We start from the raw sequence: 16,737 nt of genomic DNA, 5'->3' as shown, positions 1-16,737 counted from the left end.
GCAAGCTTGGGTAATAAACATAATTTTACAGACTTAAGACAGTTAAAGCGGCTTAGAAGCCATAAAACTGTGAATATTAGTCAAGGAACCACAACTGTTTTTTGTTTTCACCGCGCCGTAAATAAGAATCTAAAAAATGTCACATGTTTTGCTGTAGGTACCACGGTTACTTAGCAACTAAGGCCACATGAGGAGGGTTTTATTTATTTATTTATTTTATTAGTAGATTAACAATAATGAAGCTCAAATCAATTTTTTATTACTGATGAAAGATTTCACATGATTTAGTTTTTATTCTTTATGCCTCACACATGTTTTATTTTTAAGATAAGGCAGAGGAGGTGGTGCACCGAGGAGTGAGCTTGTTTTAAGATAACACGATGTGTTAACTGATTATCTTGATGCTCTTCATCTGTTGCAGAACATCGAGCTGAAGGTGGAAGTAGAGAGCTTGAAGCAGGAGCTTCAGGAGAAACAGGACCTTTTGGACAAAGCCCTGTAAGTCCACAAATATTCATCAGAATTTGTTGTTAAAGTACAATAAGGTAAATACTACTAACAGATTATAACAATTAGACAGATGCAACGCCAATTGGAAACTAAAGATCAATAACAATCAAGTTGAAATATTCTTCAGACATGTTCTGTGATTATTAATAATCTCTATTGCATTTCTTCTTCTGTGGTCTTTTCTCTTTTCTTTCACTGATGTACACATTACCACAGCACTTGGTTAACTTTCTTTTCTGATTTGGCTTTCATGAAGTGGTGTTCTTGCTGGATAATAAATGTAATGCTCTACATGGTCCTGTCTTAACTATGGTAACACTTCATATGACTAAAAGCTCATATGCCATGCAGCTGCTGGTAGACACACACACACACACACACACACACACACACACACACACACACACACACACACACACACAGTAAGCCAAAGCGTAGATCATTAACCTTTAAATATGTGTTCTCATTTGTGTCTAGGGATGGGTATCGTTTAGGTTTTATCCGATACCGGTGCCAAATCGGTACTTTTGAAACGGTGCCGGTGCTCAAACGGTGCTCAAACGGTGCTTAAAGAATGGAGAACACAAAATTGGTCCAAAAATCTCTCATGTTCAGCTGGTTTTTTGTAAAAAGATATCAATGTTAGCCTTTTCTGCAGCTATAGGGCATATATGGTATCACTCTTGGCTGGAAGCAGTGCTTAATCAATGGAAAAAACACAAACTTTGTCCAAAACCTGTCATGTTTAACTGTTTTCCACTTTTTCTTTGGTCATTTTAGCCTTTTTGGCCAGGGTGCAGGGAGTATCTGCCATCAAACAAGAAGACAGCCGCATGTAGCTATGATGAGGTTTGCTAGTTCACCTTACATGCATTAATGTAATAACGTGGTTAGCCTACTCAACGTAAATTACACACGAACAACATTAAGCTACTGACCCAGAGAAGAACGGCTGCTGCTGCCATCATCATTTCTGCTACACTGACAGGGCTAGGGGCCAAGACTCTCCTCTTCGGGGTTTTTGGGGGATGTTGCTAACTCCAGGTCCGATAACAGGCAACCCACGCACAGTAGATGTGCTCGGTGTGAGGTCTCGCAGCAAGCTATCATACGGCGCATTTCTGGGCTTTTAAAAAAAACGCTATGCATCGCCAGGTGTTTCATCGGATTTGAGGTGTTACCTCCTTTGACAGTATCACAGTATCAGCTTAAAGCACTTGTTGCAGGCTGCTGAGTTTGCATATTTTGCTGTGAAGTACAGCCAGACTTTTGACCGCTTCGCCTTGGACATTTTTAATCTGTAGCTCTGCTCTAAAAGAACGTACGTACCTGGACCCGCCTACTATCCTCGGAAACGTAAAATGATTGGCTAGAAGTGTATCACAGCTCAGGAAAAAAAAGCACCGAAATAAAGCACCGAAATGTGCGCTGCTTTTCGGTCTGGTTACTACCGTTTATGTCAGAACCCACCGGTACCCATCCCTATTTGTGACCACTTTATCTTGTGTCCCTGTGGAATTAAACAATTAAAGAACTGAAGGTTGGGATTTTGCTGGGATATGTTGAGATTAAATAGTGGTGTAAGAGTAACATTGAAAGCATGGGTGTCAAACATCGGGCTCAGGGACCATCAGCATGACAAAGAGCCCAATCCTGTCATGGCTGAGCAGCCATTGTGTTAGTGGAGTGGACCCAAGTGCAGACATAGAAGGAGATGGAACTGAATCTTAACAAAAAAACAAGCTTTTTATTTGGCCAAAAACATGAATACAAAACAAGGCAAAAACGAACCAGGGCAAAACTAAAACTAAAACCTAGTTTTGGCCCGCTTGAAGCTGACGCTCCGGAGCGTGTGTCGAAAAAAACAACACACTGGTTCAGAAGCACTGTGTCGAGGCTTGCTTCGTTTGGCAAAAGTCACGTGACCAGTGACGTCCGAAGCTTCATTACGCACGTAACTGCTTCGGTACCTGATTCAAACGGATATAAGGAAGTGAATCATCCACGGGATTCGTGGAGTGTGTTGAGGGTGACAGAGAGCGAAGAGGTGATCATTCCACTGACAGATATGGAGCCAGCGAGGAAGAGAGGACGTTCTGGCGTGTGGGAATATTTTGAGTTGATTTTGCTCAATTCATTTTATCTGCCGAAGTGAAAAACCTGAAATGTCCAAAATCATGTTTTCATAATGGAAATGCCATTACAGCATATGACTTCAGGAACACTTCCATGTGAATTAAAGCTGATGAAGACTACAAAAATGTATTTGACACTATACGTACATGACATTGCTACAGTTTAGAAAATCATTTTGTTCATTGTTGTTAGGTGATAGTCTGCAGGACCCAGGAATACCTGCATATCTACCAACTTGCAGTGTGGTTCCTGCACTCCACAGCCTCTTCTGTTCCATGCAAGTGGATTTTCTCCAGGGCAGGAGAAACTATTTCTAAGAAAAGAAACAGACTCAGCCAGCGCACAGTAACACTAATCCTCTTTTTAACTGTAAATAACAAAAGGGCTACCTGACATAGATCATGTTTTTACTTTGCAAGTTCTTGATTAGGGGTGGGTTTTGATTATCGCCTTTCTGATTACAATCCATGCTAAATTGAATAAAGTGATATTGATTCATTACAATCCTGCGTCGATTTGTAAATTAACGTTATTATGCCTGAAACGCCAGCATCTCAGGTTAAACCTCACAACATGTCGTCAAACACCATGCAGCTAAAACAGTAACTGGGAGCAGGTTTACGGATTCTGCATACAAACGTAAACACAGAGCGCGGACCCGACGCGTCAGAATCAGATTTTGATGTGTCGTCGGGTCCGCGCTGTGTTTGCCTCTTTTTTCTTCGCTGGCTTCTGCAGCTGCAGGTTTCATAACTCTCTGTTTACATCTCTAATTAAGGCTCACATGTGTCAGCTTTCTTTTAATAGATACGAAATTATGGATATATACTGATACATGACCAGAATTGTAATATTTCTGACTGAGGCAAAACTTTCCAGATTCCAATCAAATTGAATCGGATCCTGTATGAATCAAAATGATTCTACAAATCAGTGACGATGCAGCCATACTCAGCCCCCTAAGCATTTTCCCTTTCCAGTTCACAATCAATCCCACCCCTAGGTCAAAAATATGTATAGGACAATTGGCCTCATCTAATATTTTGTATGAACATGTCCAGCTGTGATTAAACGACAAGTAGATGGAGGCAGGACTCCACAGCAGGGGCATACTCCATAATGTGCTGTGCATTCTCATATGTATATTATATATATTGCTCACTTATTGTATTTACCAACATCAAGGAGTTATGAGCAAAGAAAGGCCACACCATAGTGCATGTTTAAATAGGGAAAGTTTATTGATCAAAATGTATTACGCAAATACGCATTACATTTTTTTCAGCCCCCCAATCGAGAAACAAAACCAACTAGAAAAATTTGCATTTCCTGCGAAAATGCAGTGTGGATGCCTTAACGGCTGAAGATATCTGCTGAAAAAAGCTGAAAAAGTTGAAACAAAAAAAAAAAAAAAAAAAAGATGCCCTGAGCAAGATTCGAACCTGGCCCTCCTGATCAAAGGGCAGCTATTTAGCTCACTGAGCCAAACACTTTCTCACAAAGAAAAGGTGGAGAGATTGACAATTGTGCTAGCAGAATTTGGGCAAAAAAAAAGGGGTGAAAATTCTGCTGAAAAGAGTTCCATCAGCAGAATTTCTGCTGAAAAGAGGTGAATGAGCAGAATTCTGCTGAAAAGAGTTTTTTTCTGAAAACAGCAGAAAAAACTGAAAATTTTGCTGAAAAGAGTTGAATGAGCAGAATTCTGCTGAAAAGAGGTTTTTGCTGAAAAAGAGCTGATAAAGTTTGGATTTGTGCTGAAAAGGGGTTAAAAAAACTGAAAATTTTGCTGAAAAGGGGTGAATAAAATGAAATTTGTGTTGAAAAGAGTTTAAAAAAAGTTTAACTGTTAAGTGAAAGAAATGTTGCCATAAGCTGGATTTGAACCCAGGCCTCCCAGTCTGAGAACGGATGCTTATCTCACTGAGGTAAAGCACAGCTCAGCCCATCATGCAAAATCAGTGACCACATTGATAATGTGTTCCATTCATTTCAATGGTCAAAAGTCATAACACACATCAGCAGAAATAGCAGAATTTCTTAAAGTTTAAACATAGCATTTCTGCTAAAACTTAGTATTTATACTAAATAATATTTTTTTCCTGCCAAATCATAGCATTTGTGCTGGAACACAGAAAGTTCCACCAAATCATACAATTTGTACTAAAACATTATTTATGATTTAGCAGAAACATTGGGACTTGGTAGAAATACTATGATTTACATGAAATACTTTGACTTAGCAGAAGTACTACAATCTAGGAAAAAAGTACTAAAGCATAGCAGAAATTCTATCATTGAGCAGAATTACTAGGATTTAGAAGAAATACTAAGATTTGGCACAAACACTGATGTGGCTCAAGAACCTTTATTGTGCAGTTATACTATGATTTGGAAGAAATACTATACTTTGGCACAAATACTATGATTTGGAAGAAATACTATGTTTTAGCACAAATACTATGATTTGGATCAAATACTATAACTATCCTCGGTCAGAAGGAGAGGCTGACATCCAGGGATTAGATTACCACAGGTGGAGTTTATTGCGGTCAGATGGATGGTACAGGGAGGTATGGCATACAGTAGGAGGATGTGGAGAGGTGATATGGTGTGGTTTCTATGATTAAGAACAGGGTATGCATTACAACATGCATACAGATTAAAGATTAAGAAAACTGGTAACAAATTCCTCCACTACAAATCAGTCTGATGCCACTTTTTACAGGGTTCCCGTTTACTAAGGCACTACCCAAAAGGCGCCACAAGAGGGCACTCCAACACAAGAGATGACCTATTTACACTGATGCACTTAGTAAACAGCCCCTACTTAGCCACTACATAATACAGTGATATTACAGTATACAAATTCACACGAATACTATGATTTGGCAGAAATACTATGACTGAGTAGTAATACTATAACATAACAGATTTCCTAAAAAAAACTATTAAATTGCAGTAATTCTATGACTTGGCAGAGATACTACGTTTTAGCACAAATACTATAACAACGCAGAAATACTATGACTTAGTAGTAATACTATAACATAACAGTTCAATGTTCTTGCACAAATACCACAATATGGCAGAAATACTATGTTTTAGCACAAATACTGTGATTTGGTATAAATACTATGATTTGGCACACATACTATATTCCGCAGATACACTATAACATAACAGATATGCTACAACTTAGTAGTAATACTATAACATAACAGAATTATTATTTGGGCACAAATACCACGATTTGGCAAAAATACTATGATTGGGTACAAATACTATGATTTGGCAATAATACTGCATTTTAACACAACTACTGAGATTTAATTGAAATGTTATGATTTAGAAGAAATACTATTACTCCATACAAATACGATACTTTGGGACAAATACTATGTTTTGGTTCTAATACTATGATGTGCAACAAATACTATGATTTGGCACAAGTACTATGATTTAGTACAAATACTATGATTTGGCAGAAATACTATGACTTAGTAGTAATACTATAACATAACAGATTTCCCAAAAAAAAACTATGAAATTGCATTAATTCTATGACTTGGCAGAGATACTACGTTTTAGCACAAATACTATAACAACGCAGAAATACTATGACTTAGTAGTAATACTATAACATAACAGTTCAATGTTCTTGCACAAATACCACAATATGGCAGAAATACTATGCGCATGCGCCAACCAGCGTGCAGCCTGTTACAGTCGCTCCTGCTTTTCTCTTAGTTTAGCTCTTTTTTCTTACGTATTCTTTTTTTTTTTCTGACTTGTATTTTCCTCCGTTGTCTATCTCTTACTCAATCATGTGGATTGAGAGAGTTTTTGTTCTTCTGGTGGCCGTGGAACTGTTACTTTTATCATGGAACGGGACCGCGGCACATCTCCTACACGCACGGACTGTTTACTCCAGAGATCAGCTGATCGCCCTGATGCCGGCCGGCTCGCTGGCCAGGCCCGCAGAAGTGCCCGCAGAAGTACCAGCTGAAATTTGGAGGAAAACACATCGGGGATGCAGAGGTCAAGGACAGAAGAGAAGAAAAAAGGTGACGGTGAGACAGCGGAGGCTCGAAGCGAGGAGGAGGTTTAAACCGTGTCTGCCGTCTATCGTGATGGGAAATGTGCGATCGTTGGCAAGTAAAATCGACGAGCTCTCAGCACTGGTACGGAGTCAGAGGGAATACCGAGAGTGTAGCCTGATGTGTTTCACCGAATCATGGCTGCACCAGGTCATTCCCGATGAGAATGCTTCCGTGGAAGGCTTCCACACTGTTCGGGCGGACAGGGACAGCATCGCTAGCGGTAAGCGTAAAGGAGGTGGGCTTGCTGTTTTAGTTAACAACCGGTGGTGTAACCCTGCCAACATAACAATCAAAGAAAGGATTTGTTGCCCGGACACTGAACTGTGTGCTGTTGGACTCAGGCCGTATTATTTACCCAGGGAATTCTCTCACGTCATCTTGGTGGCTGTTTATGTTCCCCCCTCTGCTAACCCCACAGCTGCATGTGACACTATCCACTCTGCCATAGCTCGGCTACAGACTCAGCACCCGAGTGCCTTTATTGTGATCTCGGGTGACTTCAACCATGTATCACTGGACAATACACTACCAACATTCAAACAATATGTGGACTGTCCCACCAGGGGAGAGAAAACTTTAGACTTACTGTATGCTAACGTCAAGGATGCATACAGCTCCTCCTCCCTCCCCCCACTTGGTAGGTCAGATCATAACCTGATTCACCTCACCCCCCGCTATGTGCCAATTGTGAGGAGGGAACCTGTGACCACCAGGACTGTTAGGAGGTGGTCAGAGGAGGCAATAGCGGAACTACAGGGCTGTTTCGAGGTGACCGACTGGGAAACACTCTGTGAGCCTCACGCCGAGGACATCAATGGGCTTACTGAGTGTATCACAGACTACATAACTTTCTGCACCGACTCCATTGTTCCAGCTCAGACTGTTCATTGTTACCCAAATAACAAGCCGTGGGTGACTAAGGACATCAAAGCCCTCCTCAACAACAAGAAGAGGGCTTTCAGAGGGGGCAACAAAGAGGAGGTGAGGAAAGTCCAGGTGTTACTAAAGGACAAGATCAGAGAGGCTAAGGACAATTACAGGAGGAAGCTGGAGTGGAAACTCCAGCAGAACAGCATGAGAGAGGTGTGGAGGGGCATGAAGACCATCACTGGATTCAGGCCAACCAACAGCAGGGGAGCTGAGGGAGGTGAGAATAGAGCCGACGAGTTGAATCTGTTTTTCAATAGATTCGACACCACAGTGTCTGCTCCCACCCCCACAACCTCACCTGCAGTCAGCCTGGAATCCAGAGCCACACCACTGTGCCAGCCTCTCTCTTCACATGTTGCCTCCTGTGAGATTCCTGACACCCCTCCCCCACCCATCACCTTCACTCAATACCAGGTTGAGATGCAAATGAGGAGACTTCACTCAGGCAAGTCTGCTGGACCAGACGGAGTGAGTCCCCTTGTCCTCAAGGCCTGTGCCCCCCAGCTGTGTGGAGTCTTTCATAAACTGTTTATGCTGAGTCTGAGTCTGCAGAGGGTCCCGGTGATGTGGAAGACATCATGCCTCGTCCCTGTACCAAAGACGCCTCGTCCCAGTGGCCCCCAGGATTACAGGCCCGTGGCACTGACCTCCCACATCATGAAGACCCTGGAAAGGCTCATCCTGGACCAGCTGCGACCCATAGTAAGACCACATCTGGATCCCCTTCAGTTCGCTTATCAGCCTCGTCTCGGAACAGAGGACGCCATCATCTACCTGCTCAATCGTGTCTACACCCATCTGGACCAGCCGGCGAGCACTGTGAGGGTCATGTTTTTTGACTTTTCCAGTGCTTTCAACACCATCAGGCCGACCCTCCTGGGTGATAAGTTAGCAGCGATGCAGGTGGATGCTTCTCTGGTGTCCTGGATTGTTGATTACCTGACAGGAAGACCACAATATGTACGTCTCCCACAGTGTGTGTCTGACAAGGTGATTAGCAACACAGGGGCACCACAGGGGACTGTCCTCTCCCCCTTCCTCTTCACCCTCTACACCACAGACTTCAGCCACTGCACAGAGACCTGCCATCTTCAGAAGTTTTCTGATGACTCTGCGGTGGTTGGATGCATCAGCAGGGATGATGAGACAGAGTACCGGGCTGTGGTCGACTCCTTTGTCACGTGGTGTGAGCAGAATCATCTGCAGCTCAACGTGGCAAAGACCAAGGAACTGATCGTGGACTTCAGGAAGACCAGGAAACACTTGACCCCTGTTTCAATCCAGGGGGTCAGTGTTGACATTGTGGAGGACTATAAATACCTTGGAGTACACATTGACAATAAACTGGACTGGGCTAAAAACACCACAGCACTTTACAGGAAGGGCCAGAGTCGTCTCTATTTTTTGAGGCGACTGAGGTCCTTCAACATCTGCCAGAAAATGCTGAGGATTTTCTATGAGTCTGTTGTGGCCAGTGCGATCCTCTATGCTGTTGCATGCTGGGGGAGCAGGCTGAGGGTCGCAGATGCCAACAGACTTAATAAACTGATCCGTAAGGCCAGCAATGTTGTGGGGATGGAGCTGGACTCCCTCAAGGTGGTGTCGGAGAGGCGGATGCTGTCCAAGATAAAGACAATGTTGGATAACACCTCCCACCCACTCCATGACATGTTGGTCAGTCACAGGAGCTCGTTCAGTGAGAGACTGAGATTACCGAAAAGCACCACTGAACGACACAGGAAATCATTCCTGCCTGTGGCCATCTCCCTGTACAACGCATCCACTTAACACACTGTTTGCTGCTACAACTACACATGTTTCTTTTCCAAATATTTATTTATAAGTGACTTATGTATGTATGTATGTATATATATGTATATATTGTACTATTCTTAGTTAGCGTATTGTCTGTCTTGTCTTAATGTTGGTTTAAAATGGAGCACTGTAACAAAAAATAATTTCCCCCAGGGATCAATAAAGTATTCTGATTCTGATTCTGATTCTGATTTTAGCACAAATACTGTGATTTGGTGTAAATACTACGATTTGGCACACATACTATATTCCGCAGATACACTATAACATAACAGATATTCTACGACTTAGTAGTAATACTATAACATAACAGAATTATTAATTGGGCACAAATACCACGATTTGGCAAAAATACTATGATTGGGTACAAATACTATGATTTGGCAATAATACTGCATTTTAACACAACTACTGAGATTTGATTGAAATACTATGATTTAGAAGAAATACTATTACTCCATACAAATACGATGCTTTGGGACAAATACTATGTTTTGGTTCCAATACTATGATGTTCAACAAATACTATGATTTGGCACAAGTACTATGATTTAGTACAAATACTATGATTTGGCAGAAATACTATGCCTTAGTAGTAATACTATGACATAAAAGATATACTATGGTTTTGCAGACATACTATGATTTTGCACAAATACCATGATTTGGCACAAATGCTATGATTTAGCAGAAATACTATGATTGGGTACAAATACTATGATTTGGCAATAATACTGCGTTTTAACAACAACTACTGAGATTTGATTGAAATACTATGATTTAGAAGAAATACTATGACTCCATACAAATACGATGCTTTGGCACAAATACTGTGATTTGGCAGAAATACTATGACTTAGTAGTAATACTATAACATAACAGATTTCCTAAAAAAAACTATGAAATTGCAGTAATTCTATGACTTGGCAGAGATACTACGTTTTAGTACAAATACTATAACAATGCAGAAATACTATGACTTAGTAGTAATACTATAACATAACAGTTTAATGTTCTTGCACAAATACCACAATATGGCAGAAATACTATGTTTTACCACAAATACTGTGATTTGGTATAAATACTGCGATTTGGCACACATACTATGATTTGGCAGAAATACTATGCCTTAGTAGTAATACTATAACATAAGAGATATACTATGGTTTTGCAGACATACTATGTTTTTGCACAAATACCATGATTTGGCACAAATGCTATGATTTAGCAGAAATACTATGATTGGGTATAAATACTATGATTGGGCAGAAGTACCATGTTTCAGTACAAATACTATGATTTGGCAGGAATACTCTGGTTTAGCAGAAATACTCTGATTTAGCAGAAGTACTATCTTTTGGTAGAAATTCCTGCTAAAAGGTACTATTTCTGCGTTTTAGCAGAAATACTGTAATTTGGCATAAATACTATAATTTGGGATAAATACTATGATTTGGCACATATAATATATTCAGCACATATATTATAAAATAACAGAAATATTTGGCCCCAAAACCACGATTTTGCACAAATACCATGATTTTGCAAAAATACTATGAATTGGCAGAAATACTATGATTTAGCAGAAATACTATGATTTGGCAAAAGTACTTAGATGTAGTAGAAGTACTTTGCTTTAGCAGAAATACTATGATTGAGGAGTAATACCTAAACATAGGAGAAATATTGATACACAGACACACATACACAGACAGTAAAGGGAACAGGAGCTGTGGAGAGTCTGGGCTTGGTATATGTAGGTCAGTTAAATTAGCTGCACCTGCTGTAGTCAGCCCTTACACACACAGACACAGAGAGAGGTGTGAGTTTTCTTCAGTGTATTTCTGACATTCAGGATTCCCCTCGAACAAATGGCCATAATTTCCTAACCGTAGAGGCTAGAACGGTCATTCAGGCATCGTTTTATTCAGAAGAGATGGGGGAATCTTCAGGTCTTCATAATTCAGAGATAAAACATAAATTCTTAAAGATATATGACTTGTAATACACTGTAACTGAGTAGAGGCGAAGCAAAAACTGCCTTGACTTGCGCTCAAACAACCTTTGGTAACTCTAAATCTATATGGAGCATCAAAATCATTCTTTCACCGTAAGAAACAGCAGGCTTTGGTGAACAGTCATGGAAATTTTCAGGGCTCTGTGGAAATCCATCAAAAAGATATGACGAGAGAAAAAAGTGGTTCATTTCCAGAGATTGAAATCTGATGAAATCTGAGCGAGGGACAAATTTCCTACCCTCAAACAAGTCCAACTCATTTCAGAACGGTAATAGGTGAGAAAGAAATTCTTGAATTGTGAGCGTCAGGAGTGTCTGAACATATACGGGGACAAGCCTCATGTCTTAACTTCGCTTCGTTAAGGAGATATGACAATTTGAAAATGCCTCTCATTAGAGAAATCCAGCGGTGATTTTGAACAAACTCTCCATTGAGTTTATATGGAGAGTTTTCTGACTTTGTGTTACTCTGAGGAGATTTGCAAAATATCTATGAGTCCCACAACAATGATAGTGACATTTTCTGAAAGCCAGCAAAAATACCTACGTTTTGGTGTATAATTTGTGGGGCTTGAGTGGAAATTGAGCGAGTAGCAAGAAGTTGTTTGGACATGAAGAGAAAATTCAAACAGTTTCACTGTCCCCTCTGAGTTAATTGCATAGCAACCATAGCAACGCATGTATTTTCTGAAAAATCACAATTTTGCAACTGAAAACTCAAAGAGGGATAAGATTAAAACGGTAGAAGATCTGAAAAAGCTGAATCATACAGGAATAGCCAAATCATTTGAGAACATTTTAAAGTTTGAATGAAGTTTCTAGGTGAAAGTATGAGGCAGTAGTTAAGTTTCAAAGACAAGAAAGTTTTAGCAGAATTGTGGAAGTTTCCCATTCATTTCAATGGGACAAATTAAAGGAAAAAAGTGTAATATTTTAAAAAGTATAATAGTAATAAACACCAAAAGTCATAGCCGGCATTAGCAGAAAGAGCAGAACAGTTTAGAGTTTGAACGGTGAAAATAGCACAAAAATTGTGGAAGTAGATCCACGGCAAAAAGTGTACGGAAACACCCGGAATAATAACTAGAAAAATTTGCATTTCCTGCGAAAATGCTGTGTGGATGCCTTAACGCTAAAGATGTCTGCTGAAAAAAGCTGAAAAAGTTGAAAAAAAAAAAAACATTGCCCTGAGCAAGATTTGAACCTGGCCCTTCTGGTCTAAAGGCGGCGATTCACCTCAGTGCACCAAACTCATTCACACAAAGAAGAGGTGGAGAGAGTGACAATTGTGGTGAAATTAGCAGAAGCTGCTTAGAATTGTGCTGATAAGAGGTGAAAAAGATAAACATTTGGCAGAAAAGAGGTGAATCAGAAGAATTTCTGCTGAAAAGAGGCAAAGAAGCAAAAAGATGAGCTGAAGATGGCTGTATGTGTAATGACACACTGGAGAGCAGTGACACACAAGAAAGCAGAGCGCATGCAAGCAGGGAACATGTGTAGCAACTGTCACAGGTAGGATTCAAACCTCTGCCACCGGGTCTCACGGCAGATGCCCTACCCTCTGAGCGAAATGAGCTCTGGTCACAAGCAAAGATATGATGAGAGGGACAATGTGCACTGTGGAGCAGAAGCTCAAATTAGCAGAAAAGAGGTGAAGAGGAAGAACTTTGTTGTGAAATGAGGTAAAGAAACTGAAATTTGTGCTTAAAAAAAGTGAAAAAGCTGAACTCTGAAATCCTGCTAAAACAGCAGAAGAGGCTGTAATTTTTCAGCTACTCATTGAGCCAAACTGGTTCTCACGTAACTGAAAAAAGGTGGAAAAGCTTACAATTCTAATGAAAACAGCAGAAGAGGCTGAGATTTGTGCTGATAAGAGGTGAAAATGCTGAACCAATCAGAGGTACTGCTTCTGTCTGCTTCATCAGGCTGTGTACTTGTATGTATTTCTGCCATAGACTGTTAACAAGAATCTGAGGTCCATATTAGAAAAGCTGCTAATATCATAAAACTTTGCAGAATTGTAATAAATTATCAATATGAATTACCGGTCTGTGATAGTGTATAAATTTGTACTCAAAAACTAGGTGGGATAGAAGCATAATTCTTGCACTGGGTGAATCAGCGGACTTTGGTGTACTTTGACTGCGATTTACATAGCTCTTTGTATCTCCGTGGCGGAGACATGACGAGAGAAGAAATGGCTTAATTTTCGGAGTTTGAAAAATGAGAGGAGGACAGATTTCCACCCCTCAAACATGTTTTTGCAGAAACACTGTAATTTCGCTTAAATAGTATGAAATAGCAGTAATACTATGATTTGGCAGAAATACTACTTTTTAGAACAAATACTATTGTACAGAATGGTGTACGTCAGTTTAATGCTGGGTGGTGCTGCAATAGTAACTATCCTCGGTCAGAAGGAGAGGCTGACATCCAGGGATTAGATTACCACAGGTGGAGTTTATTGGCGGTCAGATGGATGGTAGAGGGAGGCATGGCATACAGTAGGAGGATGTGGAGAGGTGATATGGTGTGGTTTCTATGATTAAGAAAACTGGCAACAAATTCCTCCACTACAAATCAGTCTGATACCACTTCTTACAGGGTTCACGTTTACTAAGGCACTACCCAAAAGGCGCCACAAGAGGGCACTCCAACACAAGAGATGACCTATTTACACAGTAAACACCCCCTACTTAGCCACTACATACTACAGTGATATTACAGTATACAAATTCACACAAATACTATGATTTGGCAGAAATACTATGACTTAGTAGTAATACTATAACATAACAGTTCAATGTTCTTGCACAAATACCACAATATGGCAGAAATACTATGTTTTAGCATAAATACTGTGATTTGGTATAAATACTACGATTTGGCACACATACTATATTCCGCAGATACACTATAACATAACAGATATTCTACGACTTAGTAGTAATACTATAACATAACAGAATTATTAATTGGGCACAAATACCACAATTTGGCAAAAATACTATGATTGGGTACAACTACTATGGTTTGGCAATAATACTGCATTTTAACACAACTACTGAGATTTGATTGAAATACTATGATTTTGAAGAAATACTATTACTCCATACAAATACGATGCTTTGGGACAAATACTATGTTTTGGTTCTAATACTATGATGTGCAACAAATACTATGATTTGGCACAAGTACTATGATTTAGTACAAATACTATGATTTGGCAGAAATACTATGCCTTAGTAGTAATACTATAACATAAGAGATATACTATGGTTTTGCAGACATACTATGTTTTTGCACAAATACCATGATTTGGAACAAATGCTATGATTTAGCAGAAATACTATGATTGGGTACAAATACTATGATTTGGCAATAATACTGCATTTTAACAACAACTACTGAGATTTGATTGAAATACTATGACTCCATACAAATACGATGCTTTGGCACAAATACTATGATTTGGCAGAAATACTATGACTTAGTAGTAATACTATAACATAACAGATTTCCTAAAAAAAACTATGAAATTGCAGTAATTCTATGACTTGGCAGAGATACTACGTTTTAGCACAAATACTATAACAACGCAGAAATACTATGACTTAGTAGTAATACTATAACATAACAGTTCAATGTTCTTGCACAAATGCCACAATATGGCAGAAATACTATGTTTTAGCACAAATACTGTGATTTGGTATAAATACTACGATTTGGCACAAATACTATATTCCGCAGATACACTATAACATAACAGATATTCTACGACTTAGTAGTAATACTATAACATAACAGAATTATTAATTGGGCACAAATACCACGATTTGGCAAAAATACCATGATTCGGCACAAATACGATGACATGGCAAAAATACTATGATTGGGTACAACTACTATGATTTGGCAATAATACTGCATTTTAACACAACTACTGAGATTTGATTGAAATACTATGATTTAGAAGAAATACTATTACTCCATACAAATATGATGCTTTGGGACAAATACTATGTTTTGGTTCTAATACTATGATGTGCAACAAATACTATGATTTGGCACAAGTACTATGATTTAGTACAAATACTATGATTTGGCAGAAATACTATGCCTTAGTAGTAATACTATAACATAAGGGATATACTATGGTTTTGCAGACATACTATGTTTTTGCACAAATACCATGATTTGGCACAAATGCTATGATTTAGCAGAAATACTATGATTGGGTACAAATACCATGATTTGGCACAAATGCTATGATTTAGCAGAAATACTATGATTGGGTACAAATACTATGATTTGGCAATAATACTGCGTTTTAACAACAACTACTGAGATTTGATTGAAATACTATGATTTAGAAGAAATACTATGACTCCATACAAATACGATGCTTTGGCACAAATACTATCATTTGGCAGAAATACTATGACTTAATAGTAATACTATAAAATAACAGATTTCCTAAAAAAACGATGAAATTGCAGTAATTCTATGACTTGGCAGAGATACTACGTTTTAGCACAAATACTATAACAACGCAGAAATACTATGACTTAGTAGTAATACTATAACATAACAGTTCAATGTTCTTGCACAAATACCACAATATGGCAGAAATACTATGTTTTACCACAAATACTGTGATTTGGTATAAATACTATGATTTTGCACACATACTATATTCCGCAGATACACTATAACATAACAGATATTCTACGACTTAGTAGTAATACTATAACATAACATAATTATTAATTGGGCACAAATACCATGATTTGGCAAAAATACCATGATTCAGCATAAATACGATGATTTGGCAAAAATACTATGATTGGGTACAAATACTATGATTTGGCAATAATACTGCATTTTAACACAACTACTGAGATTTGACTGAAATACTATGATTTAGAAGAAATACTATTACTCCATACAAATACGATGCTTTGGGACAAATACTATGTTTTGGTTCCAATACTATGATGTGCAACAAATACTATGATTTAGCACAAGTACTATGATTTAGTACAAATACTATGAATTGGCAGAAATACTATCTTTTGTTAGAAATTCCTGCTAAAAGGCACTATTTCTGCGTTTTAGCAGAAACACTGTAATTTGGCATAAATACTATGATTTGGGATAAATGCTATGATTTGGCACATATAATATATTCAGCACATATATTATAAAATAACAGAAATGTTTGGCCCC

The 16,737-nt window shown here is 38.9% G+C and overlaps 1 protein-coding gene across 1 annotated transcript in view; it reads left to right on the top strand.

Annotated features, from left to right (window-relative positions):
- Positions 1-16,737, top strand: part of LOC101464089 (myomegalin) — an 85,936-nt gene that overhangs the window by 15,024 nt on the left and 54,175 nt on the right. Inside the window, exon 5 of the mRNA XM_024805933.2 lies at positions 422-498. Coding sequence (XP_024661701.1) covers positions 422-498 — 77 coding nt within the window. The remainder of the gene's footprint in view (positions 1-421; positions 499-16,737) is intronic.

The sequence above is a fragment of the Maylandia zebra genome, linkage group LG18 (genome assembly GCF_041146795.1).
Source record: "Maylandia zebra isolate NMK-2024a linkage group LG18, Mzebra_GT3a, whole genome shotgun sequence".
NCBI classification, from domain to species: Eukaryota; Metazoa; Chordata; class Actinopteri; order Cichliformes; family Cichlidae; genus Maylandia; species Maylandia zebra.
Note: the sequence above shows the minus strand (reverse complement) of the source record. Positions and strands in the feature narration are given on the sequence as shown.